General features: G+C 47.8%; 1 protein-coding gene across 1 annotated transcript in view; it reads left to right on the top strand.

Annotated features, from left to right (window-relative positions):
- The window catches only part of Cryl1 (crystallin lambda 1), a 97538-nt gene extending 79688 nt beyond the window's left edge, over positions 1-17850 (top strand). Inside the window, exons 6-8 of the mRNA XM_050152290.1 lie at positions 9502-9607; positions 16863-16969; positions 17313-17850. Of these exons, the coding sequence (XP_050008247.1) occupies positions 9502-9607; positions 16863-16969; positions 17313-17426 (327 nt within the window). The 3' untranslated portion in view covers positions 17427-17850. The remainder of the gene's footprint in view (positions 1-9501; positions 9608-16862; positions 16970-17312) is intronic.
- Positions 17851-18228: the final 378 nt, after the last annotated feature.

An 18228-nucleotide genomic window follows, 5' to 3' on the forward strand; every position in this document is an offset into this window, starting at 1 on the left:
CGGCATGGCCTGTGGCATCTGATCAAGGCACCCTGGGGGTTCCAGAACTTCAGCTTTGAGCTTCATTTCAGACCCCAGTGCCAGGTGCTGGGAGGATTATTCCAGTTAGCAAGTGAGCTTCAAAGATCATGCCGTCAGATTAGCTGCTGAGGCTCCTTACAGACACCTGTAGCATGGATCCGAAGTTGCTGTAGGAGTTAGGACTCAGCCTAGCCCACCGGGCACAACTTCCTGCTCATCACAGTCACACACACCCTGTGCAGGAGTTCAGAGCTTGGAGAAGCTTTCCTTTCCATTTCCCCTGATCGGATGTTTTCAGATCTGCCAGTCAAGCCCCAACATCAGGAGAAACGTGCTGTTATTTTAGACTACACAATAGGAAATCGAACAGTAAGTTAGGCAGCTTGGTCCACATGCTACAGCCTCACCCATCTGCCTCTGCTGCAGGGTCTATGAAGTGGAGATGATAATGGACCTGTCTCACTGGGGCGTGGTGAAGTCCAGGTGGGAGTCTCTGTGTCTGACATGTAGTTTATGGCGATAGCTTCTGAATGAATTCACCCTTCTGTCTCAGGTGGAGCCGCTCTCCCCAGGGCTGTTTAAGCATTTTCAACCTTCCTAACGCTTTAATACGGTTCCTCATGTTATGGTGACCCCCCCCCCCCCCAGTCAAGAAATTATTTTTGTTGCTACTTCATAACTGTGATATTTGCTACTGTTATGAATCATAGTGTAAATATCTGTGTTTTCCGATGATCTTAGGAGACCCCTGTGGAAAGGTCGTTTGACCCTTCCACCCAATGGGTCTCAGTCCACAGGTTGAGAACCACTGCTCTAAGCTGAGGCCCTCACATCCTGTCTATGTAGGTGGCATCCCTCAGGACTTCCTGGGCCTCACTTGGGAGCTTATGGGAAATGCAGTCTGCAGGCCTCCCAGCCCATGACCAGCCAAGGTTTCTAGTGGGTGTCAACCCTGGAGAAACCTTGGATGTGGCTTCCTTGAAGCCTGGGCCTGAAAGTCTCCTTAGACTATGTTTTATCCACCCAAAGAGAATCTCCGCACTTTGCAGCTGGTGGGGTAGCTTAGGGGACTGGCAGCTCTTTGTTCCTTAATAGAATATTATACCAATTTAGCTTGTACTTGATGGAGTCTCCATCGCATGGAGATACATGACATTTCACTTCTTGATTGCTTTTCCTCTTTATTTTTCTCTGCCTCTTTTTATGTGTTTTGTTCTCTCTCTATATCTGGAACTCAGGTCTCCCATGGATTCCGACTTCTACTCAATACACGTTCTGATGATTTCAATACTGTATAAGTCTAAGCCCCACTTTAAAGCATTGAATGCCTCTTCCTGTTCCAAAAGAGATGTGAAAATTGATTTTTGACACTGTGTTACCTTGGCTGTTTTGGAGCTTGCTAAGTAGACCAAGTTGGCTTTGAACTCATAGAGATCTGCCTCCTCTGCCTTGTGAGTGTAGGGATTAAAAGGTGTGTGGCTCCACTTCCCATTTCAAAAATTATTTGTTTTTTTAAAAGTCTTAATTTATGCTCAGTAAAGCACAGATATGGGTTTGGGATACAGCTCGTTTGGTAGAGTGTTTGCCAAGCATGCATTAGGCACTAGTTTTGATACCCAGGACAACATAAACTATGGGACTTGGAGGCCAGTCTGGGTTTAAATAAGACCTGTCTCAAGAAACAAAAACAAGAGCGAAAACAAACAGGTTGAACAAAGCAAGGCTGGAGTTGTAGGAGGTGAGAGTTGTTCCTCTGATCACAAGCTCCCTGGCCAGACCCCATCTCACTTGGGTTTGCTTCCTGGTCACATTGCTCATACATGGAACACCAGCCACACTCCACCCTCCATTTCCTGAGCAGAGATGCAAATTGTGATCAGGTTTTCTGTCAGGAAGAGAGAGCTTACGGGAGGAGAAGCAGGAACCTGGAGGATGAAGAGCCCGGGAATTACCTCCTGCTCCAGGGAGGGCTGTAGACCAAGCCCGGGACTGTACCTCCAGTTCCGGGAAGGGTTGTAGACCGAGCCTAGGCTGTACCTCCAGCTCCGGGAAGAGCTGTACACCAAGCCTAGGCTGTACCTCCATCTCTGGGAAGGGTTGGAGACCACAATTTGTTCAGATATCCTGCTTGCAGCAAGGGGAATTGTAGCATGCAGAAGCGAGAGCTCCTGGCTACCTGCAGGATGCAGGACTGAGGGCACTCAGCTGTGCAGAAAGTCAAGTGGTCAGTGTGTCTGCTGCGGCCACCAAGTTGCCAGAGGGAGTCAGAGTTTTCTTAGGTTTAGCTCTTTTCACTCTTTTACCCCTGTGAAGTTGGCTGATGACTTTCCTGACATGTGGCTTTGTCAGGGCAGAGTCCTGTGAAGCTGCTCAGTCCCATGACAGTGCCGAGGCAACACATCTGTCGGGCTGCTGTGTTATTATAGCGGATGCATGGCTGTTTACCAGGACAGCTTCGTGTGGGTGCTGGTCTTTGCGGAGGCACTGAGAGCAGGCTACACTTCTGAGCAGGAGGGCTTTTGGGGGAGCCCAGAACTATACCAGAATCCCACTTCCGAGCCAGCACAGTGCACATTGTATGGTTCAGCAGCATCCAGGAGATGTTCCCAGAAGCAGAGCAGCTGATATGTAGCCTGGCTCTCTGAAAATCTCAGTGAAAACTAGCAAACTGAGTATTAGAAATAGCACGCAAAGAGCATCATCTACACGATCCAGTGGGGTTTGTCCCAGGAATGCAAGAGTGGTTCAACACCTGGAAATCTCTGAAGTCTGGTGCATCATCGCAGCGGACAAAGAACAAAGCCTGTGTGATCCTCTGGGTAGATGCCGAAAAGCATTTGCCAAAATTCAGCATCCTTCTGTGGTGAAAACAAATTAACAAACACCATGTGTTAGGTATAGGAATTAGTGTACCTTGGCCAGATTGGTGGCATGCACCTTTAATCCTAACACCTTAGAAGGCAGAGGCAAGTAGATCTCTGTGAGTTTGAGACTAGCCTGGTCTATATAGTGAGTTCAAGGCTAGCCAGGGCTACATAGTAAGTCCCTGTCTCCAAGAAAAGAAAGATAAAGTATACCTCAGCACAACAAAGGCCATGGATACCAAACCCACAGCAAACATCATAACTTGGAGCTCATATCTCAATGTCAAAAACCTTTTTTCTAAGATGAAGGAAAAGCAGAAGCTGCCCATATCCCTGCTTCTCTTGATATCATGATAGGGACCCTTGCCAGATAAACTAGGAAAAAGAAGAAATAAGAGGCATCTAATTAGAAAGAGATTAAATCACCTCTGCCGATGATGTGATCTTGTATACAGAAAACACTAAGGACTTCCCCAAACCTCTGTTAGAACAGGTAAAGTTGCAGTTCACAGGTGGAATATTGGAGCTGAAAGTTCAGTAAGGTTATAGGATATAAAAGCATTTCACACACTGACAGCAAACTATCTTAGTTAGGGTTTCATCCATCTAGTTCCTAATATGAATGCTGTGATATTTGTTGATGTTTAATGGCTTCGGTGTTCTTTTGGTTGACTTTTAAATGTTGGGATGTTTCTCCCATTGCAGGTTGCTTTGAAATAGCTTCTGCTTCTGTCCTGACCTTGACTCTGACTCCTCTGTTCCTGTGCCTTTATCCTTGGGGTCTTTTCATGGATAGTTTGGGGTATGAGCTGTCTAGGCCAGGAAATGGCATTTTCATCATTTGCTGTGTGTGACCAAAATGTCCCTGAGGGTGAGATGTGCTTCTCCTGCTACCTGTCCCCAGCAGGCTCACCAGTGAGGGCACCTGCTACTTCTCACCCTGCCCTGTGGGACTTGGGGGAAGGACTCAAGCTCTTTAGTGTCTTTCGGGTGGCTCTTGACAAATGTGTGTTTTCTAAGCACGATTCAGTGTCCTGTTGGATGAGCTATGTGTGGGCTTCAGTAGGCCTTTCCACAGTTAGCAAAATCTGCCCGTGTCATCATGCAGGAATGTCTGTGTCTTGCTTCCAAGAACTCTTGTAAGTGTTGGCAAGATGCCATGCTGCTCCCAAACCCGTGAGTAACTATGGGTCATGAGGTAGCTCTCAGCCGTCTTTTATTTTCTCCTTAGTAAGATTTACTCTTGCCTCACATTTCCCTGGAAGGTGGCATGGGTAGGGTGGGAGTGTTTAGGGCAGGTCTTTTTTGCTCTTACTCCTGGAGCCGGAGTTGCAGTTTGCTGTGAACCACCTGATGTGGATGCTCGGTGCCAAACTCAGACCTTCTGCAAGGACAGTGTGTGCTCTGGACCACTGAATGGTCTCTAGCATCCCTTCCTCCCTGCATCATGTTTGTGGTGCAGAGAAGAGCAGTGATGTGTGGAGAAGGAAATAAAAAACCGGTATATAAGACTCAACCAATAGAGAGAACTAAGCCGTGGTCCTATCTCAGTTCTTGTGAGACCTGCATTATGCTAGCCCTCAGTTTACAAGACCAGTGCTCCAATCAGTAAACTACGGTGCCCAATCAGTTCTCAATTTCAACCTCCAGATCCAAATGAAACTCTCTGTTTCTGGACCTTCTCTAAGGGCTCCAGGAATGAGTGTCTCCAAGAGGGACAGCCCTAAGCTTGGCTCCTGCTGGAGTTAAGTCTGTACCTGTTGGTGTCTTAGCCAACCTACCTGAGAACACCATGGGAGCCAGAGAAACTGCTGAAGCTCAGGGTTGTTCCATATACATAGGGACTGAAGCGACCTCTTGATCTGTAACCTCCCAGTGGCTGGATATATCAAAGCAAATCCATTTTCCTTCCTGTCCCTCTTAGGTGCCTGAAGATGGCAGAGTCCTAAGTCTTATCGTGTGCATCACAGTCTGGAACTCACTCATGATACAACCACTTTCTACTCTTTAACCTTCGCTTTTCTGTTGTTTCTCAGTTAAGACACTGGGCTTACACCCTGACAGTTTTGGTTGATGGTTGGGCAGGGGAGGAACCCAGAGAGAACCCTATCTGCATGCCTGGGAGCTAGGCTGGGTCCCTGAAGGAGTGTTTGCTCAGAGATGCTTGAGAACTCAGGACCATGTGTGGGGGAATCAGCAAAACAAAAATGGAAGAACAGAACTGGGAATTTATTTTTAAAAAGTAGACAAGGGGAGGTGGCCAAGATTAAAATGAGAAAAGCAAAGGGAAAATGAGGGCAAGCAACCATATATAAGAAAAGAGAAGCGTGGATGATCAAGTAGAAGGGAGATAAACGCGTGCAGCTGGTGACCTAAAGTGGTGACGGTCACGGAATTTAGTCATCAAATGTTGTGCACCATGACAGCCCCAGTCCATAGTCACATGAGCCAACTCCTTGGCACTAAATCTCTGTACATGTGTGTATGCAGTGAGCTCTCTGTATCTGTGGGTTCTCCATCTGCAGATTCAAAGAACTACAGCTTGAAGATATTTTTAAAAACTGAACATGTACAGAGTTTCATTCTTTGTTCTCTAAGCAAGATATTACTACAAGTTTTAAATTACTTTATTTATTTATTTATTTATTTATTTATTTATTTATTGAGTGTGTGTGGGTGAGCGCATTCATGCACAGATACGGAGGTCAGACAACATCTTGCAGGAATTGGTTCTCTTCTACTGCATGAGACCCAAGGATTGAACTCAGGTTATCAGGCTTGACCGCAAGCACCTTTACCCACTGAGTGATCACGTTGGACCAAATTATTACATAGTGTTTATGCTGTGTTAGGTGTTGTAAGTCACCAAGTGGTGATTTAAAGTCTATGGGAAGAAGTACATAGGCTTTAGGACAATTCTGTTCCATTCTTTTTGTGGGACTTCAGTATCTGTGAATTTTGGTAAGGGGAGGTGTGATATTCTGTAACAAGTTTTCTGTAGACACTGAGGGAGAAGAGAGAAAGAGAGAGGGAAGAAAAGAGGAAGGGAGAGAGCATGAGAGAGCTTCTGTGTGTCCCCACTAATAGAATTCTGTCGGGTACACCTCTAAACCTTTAATTATGCTTAAGATGTGTGGCAGAGTGACCAAACACTTCATCTGCCTCGCGTTTTCTTGCTTCTCTGTTGACTGTCTGGCCCCTCCTGGTCCCCATACATCAGTGGAAATTGTGGTAAGCCCCAGATCTTAAAGAAAGGCCAGACCAGGAGTTTTCCACTGAAAGGGGATTCCTTACCTCTGTGTCTGGGCCCTCCTCACCCCGAGGTTTCTCGGAATGCGGTACAAAAGCCAGGCTTTGACCAAACAGTGATGGCAGTGTTTGCTGCTCCGTGTGAGTTTTTAGGACTCGTCTAGCCTCCTGGGACTGTCCTTTGTGCGAGTGTCTTAAGAATTTTGCCACAAAATGGAGGAAGTGCCGATAGCTATTCTGATAAGCATTAAGCTGGGTTGGCATTGGGTTCCATGTTCCATCCAGTGTGCTGGGCTCCATCTGGGTTCCAGGAGTCACCTGTCCGCGCTTGTTCCTATCCCCCCCCCCCCAGCCACGAGGACATGTGTTATACAGACCATCAGGCAAGTTTTATACAGTTGGGGTGGAAATGCGTTCAGGAGCAAAACCGAGGACCCATGCACGTCTTCTTCCTCTAGATTAGCTGCTTGGTAGAAACACAGGCTGGAGGAATCCCGTTGAATAGTCCACACAGGGCAGAAAGAATTGCAGAAGTGAAGATAATAAAACATTCTTCCCTTTTCTGTCTGTGCTATGGGGGGAAGGAATGAGGAGAATAATTGTTAGATTGTTTTCCTCCAGACAACACCAGAAAGAAAGGCAAACTGTTGGGGATTGGTAGGGCACTTGCCTGTCCCCTGTGAGGCCCGGGTTCCTTCCATTTCCAACAAAAAGCAAAAAGAGGGGAAAAAAAAAAGGTTAGCTAATCTGGGTAGCTCATTGAGTGTTTAAAATTCTTTTAAAGTCAACTCTAAAAGTACTAAATCCAGTTGTAGAAGAAAGAGCCGGATAGCATTGTGAGCATATGGTGGTTTCAGTGTTTGTATCTGTCTAATGTGAATACTTCAGGCATTTTGGAATGCTGAACTGAAATTCTAGGTTGAAGGAGGGTCTTCAGACCACACACTGCCTCTCGCTACATTCCATAGTCCGAAGAGTATAGGAACCCAAACCCCAGTTCAGGCGAGCAAGAACTGGCCAGGTAGGAAGAAGCAGCTGGAAAGGACATTCCCACATCAGACGATCTTCTAGATGGTTCTGGACATCACCATGGGCTTTCTGTGGATTCTTGCTTCTCGGCGCCCTCCCTTCCTATCCCTTTGTTTTTGAGAACGAAAGGAAGCGACCCTTGTCAGCATTTGGGTGAGCCGAATAAATGACTTTGTTCTTCTATTAAATAAACACACAGTGGGGAGGTTAGTAGTAGCAAGAGACCCAGGGTGACTCTGCAGTGCCCTACCAGGTCAGCAGGGTTTGCATACATCATGGCACCCTGTCTTTGGAAGGCAGTGAGTGATGAAAACCCCTGCCCACAGTGCTGGTGCCTGAGGCCATGAACATGAGGCAATGCTCTGGGGAGCAGAACACATTGCCTAATAAAGCAGAAGGTGGAACATGGTCCCAACAGTTGTTCTCAGACATAGGCTGGGGCTGTGTTCCAGAATATTCTCTGTCGCCATGTGTATAGGAGTCGCACCCTAGAATAAACAAGAACGGACAAACTACAGGCACATATAGAATACATACATTATTATTTTTGTGGCGCAGTGGATAAATCCCAGGGCTGTGCACAAGTAGAAAGGCAAGCCTCACCCCATCCCTGTGTGATATTGAGAAACAGAATCAAGTCACATGAGAACGCATTCTATGTATGCATCTGCCGACGCAAAGTGTGCAAAAGGCAAACTCTGTTGCTGAGGGGCACAGACAGAGGGCCTGTCTCAGAAGCCAGGACTTGGCATTAGAGAAAGCGGGTGTCTGTCTTTGAGAAGATAGTGAGCTGCTGCCAGGCCTTGCCTTATCATGGTTCTCCGCACTGTGTGGCATCTTGAGCACGTACATCTTTCTGTATTCATGTCTCACATGCTCGATGGAAAGTGGTTCTCTGAAGTTGAGTTGCGTAGTCAGACCCGAATTATGCTTGTCACTCTAGGATGGTAGGCTCCATCTTCATCTTGATTCTGCAACTCTGTCTTCTCCCTCTACTGACCTGGGGTCATCCAAGCGCACACAGACCCAAGACTCCCTATGTCTCTTTCATTTGTTGGGGTCCAGCAGCAGTGGTGAGGAGTTACTACTGCAAATCCCCTTCCCCAGCTGCTCTGAGTCTTGTTACCCTTGGAGTCTGGGAAGTGGAAAGTGCCCGCTGACCAGGCCAGCAAGGGACTCTTCAGCCCCTGATGCCCAAATCCCAGGGGCTTCTGGAGGACAAAGGGGTCCTCCTGGCAGAACCCTGAGGACCGTGATGACATCTCTCACCCCTCCTTCAGGTTGGCAAGGCTTATTCTTTTAGGAAAGATGTTAGACAGATCTTTTCCTTTCAGGGAAAGATCCAAACCCAGACTGAGGTGACATGTCTGGTAGACTGCTTGCCTGAGCCTGTCACTGGGAGCAAGGTGACTGTGTATGGATGCATCTGGATAAGATCTCTGTCCTCCAGCTGCGGGCTGACCGGGGCCTCCCAGGGCTGCTTATGGGAGAGGTGGCATGGTTAGTGGCCTTACAGATATCAAGTATTGATGGCTCTCTCTGAAAGAAACTGCTCAGCAAGGAATCCCTGAGCAGCAGGCTCCGCAGGGGTGCTGCCAGTCTGGCCAGCAGGAGTTTGGGGGACATGTTTCTCTTTCCTCATATCCACCCTCCAGAGAGTTGAGATGCTCGGGATACAGAGGTCCTCAGCAGGGAGTGGACCTGCAGTGAGTCACTAGAATACACCACCACTATGGTGAATTCAGCCCCATACCTGAAGCCATGTGCACCAATTGGCTGGCTTCCTAAGCACAACTTTTCTCTTGCTTGGCAATTCACATCTGCAGAAACTTCTAGGGCCCCACCTCAGCAAACAAACCTATCCTAAACCATGTTTCATCAAAGAATGGCCTTTCCCACAAACTCATTAAAAGCTGAACAAGGCCCGACTTGCAGGCAGGTGAAGCCTGCGAGCCACTTCCCATTCTTTGGGGTGTTTAAATGAACTTCCACCTCCTGATCAACTATCCAGACCCCCCCCCACACACACACCTTAACTTGGGCCTACTTTATCTTCACTGTCTCCAATGCTGCAGGAGATACGTGGGGCCCGTGAGAAGGAGAAGGGGTTCAGACTGATTGAAGGTCTCAGCACCTGTGCCATAAAACTCCTTTTTCAGGGCCCACATACAGGAGAGCTTGGCTGTACAAAATTCCATTAAAATATTAAAGTGCATTGGCAAGTGGGTTTTTTGGGGGTGGCGGGAAATACTGCCCTCAAAAAGTTAGGACAAGCAATGTTAACAAAATTGCCTTTCTAAAGAACTCAACTGTGTGTCACTGCCTTCTCCCCATGTAGGAAGGAATAGTGTCTCCTAATGACCTGGACCTGGTCATGTCGGATGGGCTGGGCATGCGGTACGCATTCATTGGACCCTTGGAGACTATGCACCTCAACGCTGAAGGTACGTGGGACAGAGATGGGACTCTGTGGTGTGCAATGTTTCTGTGAGCTTTTTTTTTTTTTTTTTTGGTTTTCGAGACAGGGTTTCTCTGTGGCTTTGGAGCCTGTCCTGGAACTAGCTCTGTAGACCAGGCTGGTCTCGAACTCACAGAGATCCGCCTGCCTCTGCCTCCCGAGTGCTGGGATTAAAGGCGTGCGCCACCATCGCCCGGCTTTCTGTGAGCTTTCTTATCTGCCGCCTGTGCTGTCTCTTTTTAAACAACGTGGTAATGGCAGATTCTAGAAGGACTCTGAGCAACCCTAGGAACTCAGGGCTGAGGCACAGAGCACCGTGGACTGACATGTGAGTCTACGTGGGGTCTGGACCACAGGGAGTCCTTGATGGAATCAGAAAGGAAGAAAAGGAAGTGCTGTGCTGGGAGCCTTGCCCTGCATCTTGTTGCTTGATGGAAGAGAGGCTGCGGCTTCTCTGGGGTGTTGAAATGAATTGCAGAGGCAAGACGGAGAACAAAGATGAGAGGCAGTGCCGAGTGGTGCCCAGTGATGCAGTTGTCCTCTGCCCATGCACGAGTGCCTGTGGGCATACACTTCTGCAGAGTGCCGGGATGGCCTTCCTGAAGGCCAGGAGTCACAAGCCAGGTGCTTCATGGGGTGGGCCTGGCAAGGTGGGGCAGGTCAGATAACTCTGGAAGGGAATCAGTGTGACTTGGTAGTTCCAGTTAAATGATTCAAAGATGATCTACTGATACCAACTTAAAACACACCAATGTAGTGATACACCAAAATCTAAAAAGATGCTACCTACACGTTAGCTATCTCTTGGTATTAAAATAATAGTAAATTGTAACCTTTTTTATTCTTTCTTTTTTTTTTTTTTTTTTTTGGTCCTGGGTGAAGTCTCACTACATAGATCTGGCTAAGCCATAGATGCACGATTCTCCTGTTGCATGCTGGGATCATAGGCACAAGCCATATCTGGCACAATAGGAAATGTTGTTTATGGTTTTTGCTTTTCTTTTGTGTGTGTGTGTTGCTGGGGATCAAACCTAGAGCCTTCTACATGCTAGGCAAGCACTCATTCACTGAGCTACATGTGACTTTTATTACTTTTTTACTGCCCTGTTGTTGTAAACATATCCAATAACCGTATGACACTTTAACAGAGTCCTCTTAAGTGGTAAAAGAGACTTAGAAAGATAAAAGGAATCTGTAGATCAAGACTATATGTCACAAGAGATATTGAGAAAAAAAAGTGTAGTGATGTTTTATTTGCGCTTTAACAAATAAAGCTTGCCTGAGGATCAGAGTGCAGAACTAAACCACTAGAGGCCCGCACGCCTTTAATCCCAGCACTTGGGAGACGGAGGCAGGCGGATCTCTGTGAGTTCAAGTCCACCCCGGATGATACAAGATTGAATCTGTCTAAAAGAGAAACAGAACTCACACAAAGGTGATCCCAGCACTTGGGATCCCACACCTTTGATCTCACCACCAGGGAGGTGGAGACAGGAGTGATATGGCTGGGTGCAGAGAGGAATATACGGCAGGAGGAGACAGGAGCTCAGTAGTGCAGTCTGAGGAGCAGTCTGGGGACAGGATCACCCTTTGGTCTGAGCATTGGTAGAGGTAAAGATCTCTCTCGTGGCTGTCTGTACTGCTTGTCTGATCCTTCAGCTTTCACCCCCCTAATATCTGACTCCGGGTTTTTGTTATTAATACCTATTAGAATTCATGCTACAAAAGAAATTTCCTCCGTCAGGGGCGGTTCAGAGAGGGTATAAATGTGTTTGCATCGTTTTGTTTTGTTTAGAGACAGGGTTCCACTCTAATTCCAGCTCTCCTGATGCTTCCTATGTCACCCAAGCTGATCTCAAACGTCAAATAATCCTCCTGCCTCAGCTTTCTTAGTGTTTATAAGAGTGCATCACCACACCCTGCCTGTTTTTTGAGTGGGTGGAGCCAGAACAAAAGACTGGAACTGGCAGGCAGACAGGTTTATGTTCAGTGTGTGACTGATGTGACAGAAAAAACTTTCTAGTAACCGGTGCTAGTGACCTGGAAGGGAAGGCTCACGCCCTGGGTGAATTAAGGTGGCATGGTAGACGTCCAGAGGAGATGCCTGTCGTGTGATGGGTTGGAGCTGTTGGCCTCTCAGATCTGACTGTTGTCCTGTGAGCCCATGATGTTTTAGTTAATGAACTGTACTCCCCAAGGCAGCTTTCCCAGACCCGGCCCTGCGTACAGCAGGCGAATGTACAATTTGCTGAGTAGACCCACTACACAGGCCCTGTAATACCAGTGCAAGACCAGAGGCTTCCTTAAAGGAGGAAGGGGGCCTCTCCCGTGCTTTGTGTGGGAGGATAACCATTGAACATGAGAAGAAAGCACCAAGGCGACGCCTTCGCACATGTGAAATAGAGTTCTGAAGTACTGTCGGGATGGTCTTGGATCATTCCAGAAGCCTTTCCAGCCAGCCCTTATGAGCGGGGAGCACAGCCAGGCGTTGAAATGGGCATGGGCGCTGTCTGATAACCGCCGCACTTCTCTTTTCTTGAGAGAACTAAGATAGGTAAGGTATTATGAGAAATTGATAGGAGGGAGCTGAGAACAGCTTTGAATCTGAAACAAACAGAAACAGAAGCAGTGACACCAGACACTCGAGGCTCAGTGGGGTGGCAGACAGGAAGGAGGCCACGACAATTTTTCAAACAAAACCGGTACGATAAGAAAGCTTAATTGGCTTCATATGATAATAGGGGTCGGATGCAGTTCTCAACTTCTGAGCGTTCCGAAGCCCAGAGCTAGGAAGTTATGAGATCTGGCTGGGAACCAATGGCCCTCATTCTCGGGTGTCACCCGGAGTATGTCAAGACTGGGAAGGGGAGGAGTTTCCTGTTCTGCTGACGTGGTTTTCATAAGTCTTGAACTTACAGGAGTTTTTGGCCTTAAAAGCTACCATTTTTCTAAAGTAAGTGCAGACACTTTAGGTTTATTTATAAAAACCCACCCTAAAACAACAATAACAGCAACAACAAACCACTCTTGCAAACAAAACAAAACAATTACAACAAAAAACCAAATACTTGTTTGCTTAATAAATGACCTTTTGTTTCTTTGTTTTTGGTGGTGCTGGGGCTTGGAACCCAGAGCCTGGTGACATGCTAGGTTGAGCTATATATCCACCATTTAAATGTTATCTTTATCCAGCTTGTTATGTTTAATTTATTTCTCTTCCAGGGTTTTTGTTCATTTTTACTTTTCTTAATTCTCCCCCAAAGATTCACCCAGGCCTGAGGGAAAAGTACAGAGTAAGCATAGACAAGGTCATTTTTTGATTGCGCGGCAGGGGAAGCCCTGACAGCAGGCCTGGCTTCTCTGCTGAGATTTCGGATCCTGCCGTCTCTGGCAGCTCTTTGGTGTCTTTGTGGAGGGACAGTATCTCAGAATGTGGAACCCCAGATTCCCCTCCAGGTGAACTGGTTGTTTATTATTAAACCCGAGTTTTGAGCAAGAAGCCCGTTGGGGGTGTTATCTGTGTTGAGCCATCCTTGGTGTGTGTGTGTGGGGGGGGGGCAACTGAGCTGAAAGACAAGGGCTGGTGTTGGAGTGGGTCCTGCTTCCCTGACAGTTCTGTCCTTAGAGGACACTCAACATTGTCACTCTGTTTTGGGGCCCTTCTGACCTATTTTCATAAAGTACGGAAGACTCTCATAGTCAGGTGAATCCATGTAGGTGTGGGTTCATGAGCTGGGTCAAAACTAGACACCTTGGTCTAGGTTATAGTGATGGTTCTCCAGAAAGCTGAACACCTAGTGTTGGGGGGTGTCAGCCAGGTATGGGTGACCAGCCAGGTATGGCGTGGTGGACTGTGCCTTGGCCCAAACATTCAATAGACAGGGGGGCTTCCTGTTGGTGGAGGTGCTAGGGTTCAGGTAAACCCCTGTTTTATCCCGAAGGGCTCACACATAGCAAACTGCGTCAGCAAGATAAGCTAACTCTGATCTTTTGGGAATCAACTCCTTTCTGTGCTTTCGTTGTCCATACAAACACCTCTTGAGAAATTAGAGAGTTGAGAGTATCAGTCAAGAGCCCTGGCTGCTGTTCCAGAGATCTGAGTTGTACTGCTAGCACCACATGGAAGCTCACAACCACGGCACAGACACACGTGCACCCACATGGAAGCTCACAACCACGGCACAGACACACGTGCACCCACATGGATGTTCACAACCATGACACAGACACACACGCAACCACATGGAGGCTCACAACCACAGCACAGACACACATGCACCCACGTGGAGGCTCACAACCATGGCATAGACACATGTGCAGCCAAAACACCCATATACATGAAATAGGAATAAATCTTCTTTTAAAAAATTAGATTTAGCTTTTGCAGAGTTAAGCTTTCCAAGGGCTGTGGAAGAGCCATTCCTAATTCCCTCTTCCAAACTCCGCATGCACCAAGCTTGCATATAGTGCATACATACACATACATGCAGGCAAAACACTCATATCCTTTAAATGAAAGTATAAATAAATCAGCGAGAGAGAGAGAGAGAGAGAGAGAGAGAGAGAGAGAGAGAGAGGCCCTTTAAATTTTCAGTTTTATAAGGCAAGAGAAAGTTCTAGAACGTCTCTGTAAGATTGGAATGATTTCAGGATGGTGGAAGATGAGCATTTGTTGAAGGAATGTAAAGTAACCCAGAGATAAAACATGGTCTGTGTATCAGATCCCTTCAGGCTGCTGCTTACATTGGCTGTGGAGATGGGGCTGGCTCCTGAGAAGGGATTGGCCTCCATTTTCACTATAGGCTGATTAAATATGCAGTCACAATCAATTTCTCACTTTCTTCTGTGATGGTTTGGGTCTTAAATGTCGCCCAAAGACTCTGTGTGGAATGCTTGCTGACTGGCTCATGGTGTTATTTAGAAAGGAGTTCATGGAGTTATTAAGAGGTGGGGGGTTGTGGGGTAGACAGGCCAAGGGGATTGCCACCAAGCCTGAGAACCTGAATTCAACTCCCAGAACATTCATAGTAGGAGAGAACCAGTTCCCACAATACCTACATTCTCTCTCTCTCTCTCTCTCTCTCTCTCTCTCTCTCTCTCTCTCTCACACACACACACACACACACACACACACAAATGTAATAAATTTATTTAAAAGAGGCAGGGTCCATTTAGAAACAAGTTGGACCACTGGGGTGCCCTTGGATGGGCTATTGGGAGGCTGGGCTCTTCCCGTCTGTATCCTGGTCATCACGAGGTGAGCAGCTCTCTCCATCATGTGTTCCCCACCATGAGGTTCTGCTTGCCACAAGGCCAAAGCAATGGAGAAATCAATCAGCCTGGCGGAGCCGGGACATGGCAGATGTGAGGTTCATGCACGGTGTGGCTAAGGCAGGTCTGGCCCCAGCCGTCCCGACAGCAGTGCGCATGAGTGATGAGCACAGTCCCGACACCCCTCTCACCGCCTTATTGACACACGAATCTTAGATACACACACATCTTATTGACACACACATCTTAGAAGTTTTGTCATAACAATGGAAGCAAACTAACTTGTGATCACTTAATATTTTTCAAATACACTTATTTTTAATATTATTATTTATTTTATTATTCAAATATATTTATTTTGTGATCATTTAACATCTTTCAAATATATTCATTTTGGTATCTCTTGCTCCCCTCAACTCCAAATGAATACATTGTAGTTGTGTCTAGATTCTATTCCAGTGACCCACTGCTGAGGCTTTGTGGCTCTGGAAGGCTGAACACGGGCCCAAGGCTAGCTCAGTGGTAGAACTCACGTCCAGCACCACAAAGGGGAAAAGTATGGGCCAGAATCAGCACAGCCAAGACTTCTAAACACGTTGGTCTCTGGGGTCCCAGGCCTGGCTTCTGGCTTATCTTGTCTCTAACCTGTGTCTACTCTTGCAGCCCCAAGATTTAGCCTGTAGGGAAGAAGTGGGAACTGAATGTCCTGGGGCAGGTGGCTACACTTAAGAAAGGCCCAGGCTAGACCAGGCTTGTGCTTTCCTTCGGAGCTCACCTGGGTTCCATGGCTAATCAGCCAACCCAGCCCTGCAGCAGCTCGTGCTGACTGTGTGCCCCCTCTCCTCACTCACCTCTCCACCAAAACCCTGCAGTGGAGAAACCCATCAGCCTGGCTGGGCTGGGATGGCCTGTGCGCAGGGTTTCAGGCAGGCCTTGCTCCAGCCCTCCTTATGGAAGTGTGGCAAGGGATGAAAACAACCCCGGTGTGGGTCTCCCCACCTATAAATACCTGATAAGGTATAACCTGACCTTGAGGCTTAAGTGTGTGATAAGGAAGGAGTGACTTGAGTTTTGACATCTGGGGTTCATGAAGAATGAATTGAAGCCATTCATGATGGTTCACGCCTGTAGTGTGCCAGCACTTGGGAGGCTGAGGCAAGAGGATTACCATGAGTTTAAGGCTATTGTGGGCCGTGGGCCACAGAATGAAACTCCATCTCTAAAAAGGAAGGTGGGGGAAGGAGAGCAGCCTGAAGATGTCCTTATTTAGCATTCATAGAACCTTTGGCTCGATCCCCGGCTCCACAGGAAGCGGGAGTGGTGGCGCGTGCCTGTAGTCCCAGAACTTGAATGTGGACACGGGACCATACATTCCAAGTCATCTATGTAGCCTGGGCTGCATGAGCTCTTGGATCAGAAAGGAAGGAAAGGGGTGGGAGGCAAAAGAAAAAGGGAAAAGGAGGGAGAAAAATGCACTGCAGCCCAGGACACACCCTTAGCAGTCCATGGTTGAAAAGGCGCTTTCTGCATGTCAGAGTGTGAGCGCCACTGACCAAGGACCCCCGAGATGGAGGACCCCTGAGTTGCACTGACCGAGGAGGACCCCTGAGATGGAGGACCCCTGAGTTGCACTGACTGAGGACCCCTGAGATGGAGGACCCCTGAGATGTACTTACTGAGGACCCCCAAGATCCACTGACTAAGGACCCCCAAGAGTACTGCCCAAGGACCTCTGACTGGCACTGACCGAGGATCCCTGAGATGCATTGGTGTGGGACCCATGGCAGGCCTGAGGGGCCCAGTGCTCTTCAGGAGTTTCTTGAAAGCTAGGATAGACTCAATGAGGATCCTGCTTGCCCAGGCTAGAAGGTTGCTCATCTCCTGCCTCTTCTCTGGGGCAGAACCTTCTGCACAGGTCTCAGTTTGGGGCGGCAGAATGTTGATGCTGGCGTGTGGGTTCCTGTTTTCAGGTATTGTCAGCTACTGTGACAGATACAGTGATGGAATGAAGCGGGTCCTCAAGACTTTTGGGCCTGTTCCAGAATTCTCAGGGGCCACAGCAGAGAAAGTTAACCAGGTATGTGGACTTCCCAAGGGAAGCTGGGAAGGCAAGCTGGCGCATACTGCACCCCCTCCCGTGCCGTCTGTGGGCGGGGCTTTGTCAGTAGCCACAGTCTGGACCCTTGGTTCTTCCTGACTGCCCATAGTTGTGTTGTAGTCCCCAGGTAGGCAGCTCATTTTGACTTGTCTTGGGGATCTCTGGAGGTCTGGAGCTTGCGTTAACTAACTGTGAGGTTTGTGCTTCTGTGTCTGGAAGTGGTGTCCATACAGCTGGCATAAATAGGAGAGATAATTACACTTCTGGCAGACTATTTCCTCTGCATGTGTTCTCTGTTTTTCTTCCTCCTTCCTTCTCCCAGGACATGTGCATGAAGGTTCCTGATGATCCTGAACACTTAGCTGCCAGGAGGCAGTGGAGGGACGATTGTCTCAAGAGTCTTGCCAAACTGAAACAGAAGGCGCAGCCCCAGTAGGTTTCTTGTAATGTCTCCGTCACTCCTCCCTGGGAAGCTCTGTTCAGCGAGATGAGACGCTCTTGATCCGATCCCTGTGTGGCACTGAGAAGCCCACGACGTCGTTGGCCTGAAGACCAGGTCTGCTCCCCTGTGTCTCACTGTGAGCAGCTGTAGACACCAAGTGTCTTCTGGTCACTCCCGCCTGACCCTGCGTTGCCTGGCTCTGGGGTGTGGATTTCCTGCCACCTGGGCAAGCAGGCCGAAGATCTTTACCTCTTTTCAGTGTGATTACACGTGCATTTGCAGGCGATGATTACAGTTTTCTGTCATCTTAATCTACTTCAAAAGAATTTTTGTAATCGTTTTCTAATCCTCCTCTGAGTGTCCTGTGACCCTGCATTATGAAGCAATCACCTTCAGCTTGAATAAATAATATTCTGAATAAAAGTCTTGCCTCCTTGACGACAGTCAATTTCTACACACACACACACACACACACACACACACACACACGCACACACGCACACCAAACAAACAAATACATACATAAATGTGCAAATGGTCCTCCAGTTTGGGCCAGTACTTTCCCAAGCTAGTGCCCTGTGGTCCTCTGGTCAGATGTGCTTAAGGAGCATTGTGGGCTGCCCAGCGATGTCTGCAGCAATGAGACTGTAAAGTTCAGCCGAAAAGACACCAGCTCTAACAGTGGTTTCTAGAACCTCCTTCAACATGAAGTCTGTTGCTGGCACAAGCTTCCAAAACACTCTAAGAACACCAATGCATGCATCTCTCCATGTGACTGATTGCTGGATACCATTAC

This window comes from Alexandromys fortis, unplaced genomic scaffold (assembly GCF_014885135.2).
Source record: "Alexandromys fortis isolate MF-2015 unplaced genomic scaffold, M_Fortis_MF-2015_v1.1 scaffold_75, whole genome shotgun sequence".
Classification (NCBI taxonomy): Eukaryota; Metazoa; Chordata; class Mammalia; order Rodentia; family Cricetidae; genus Alexandromys; species Alexandromys fortis.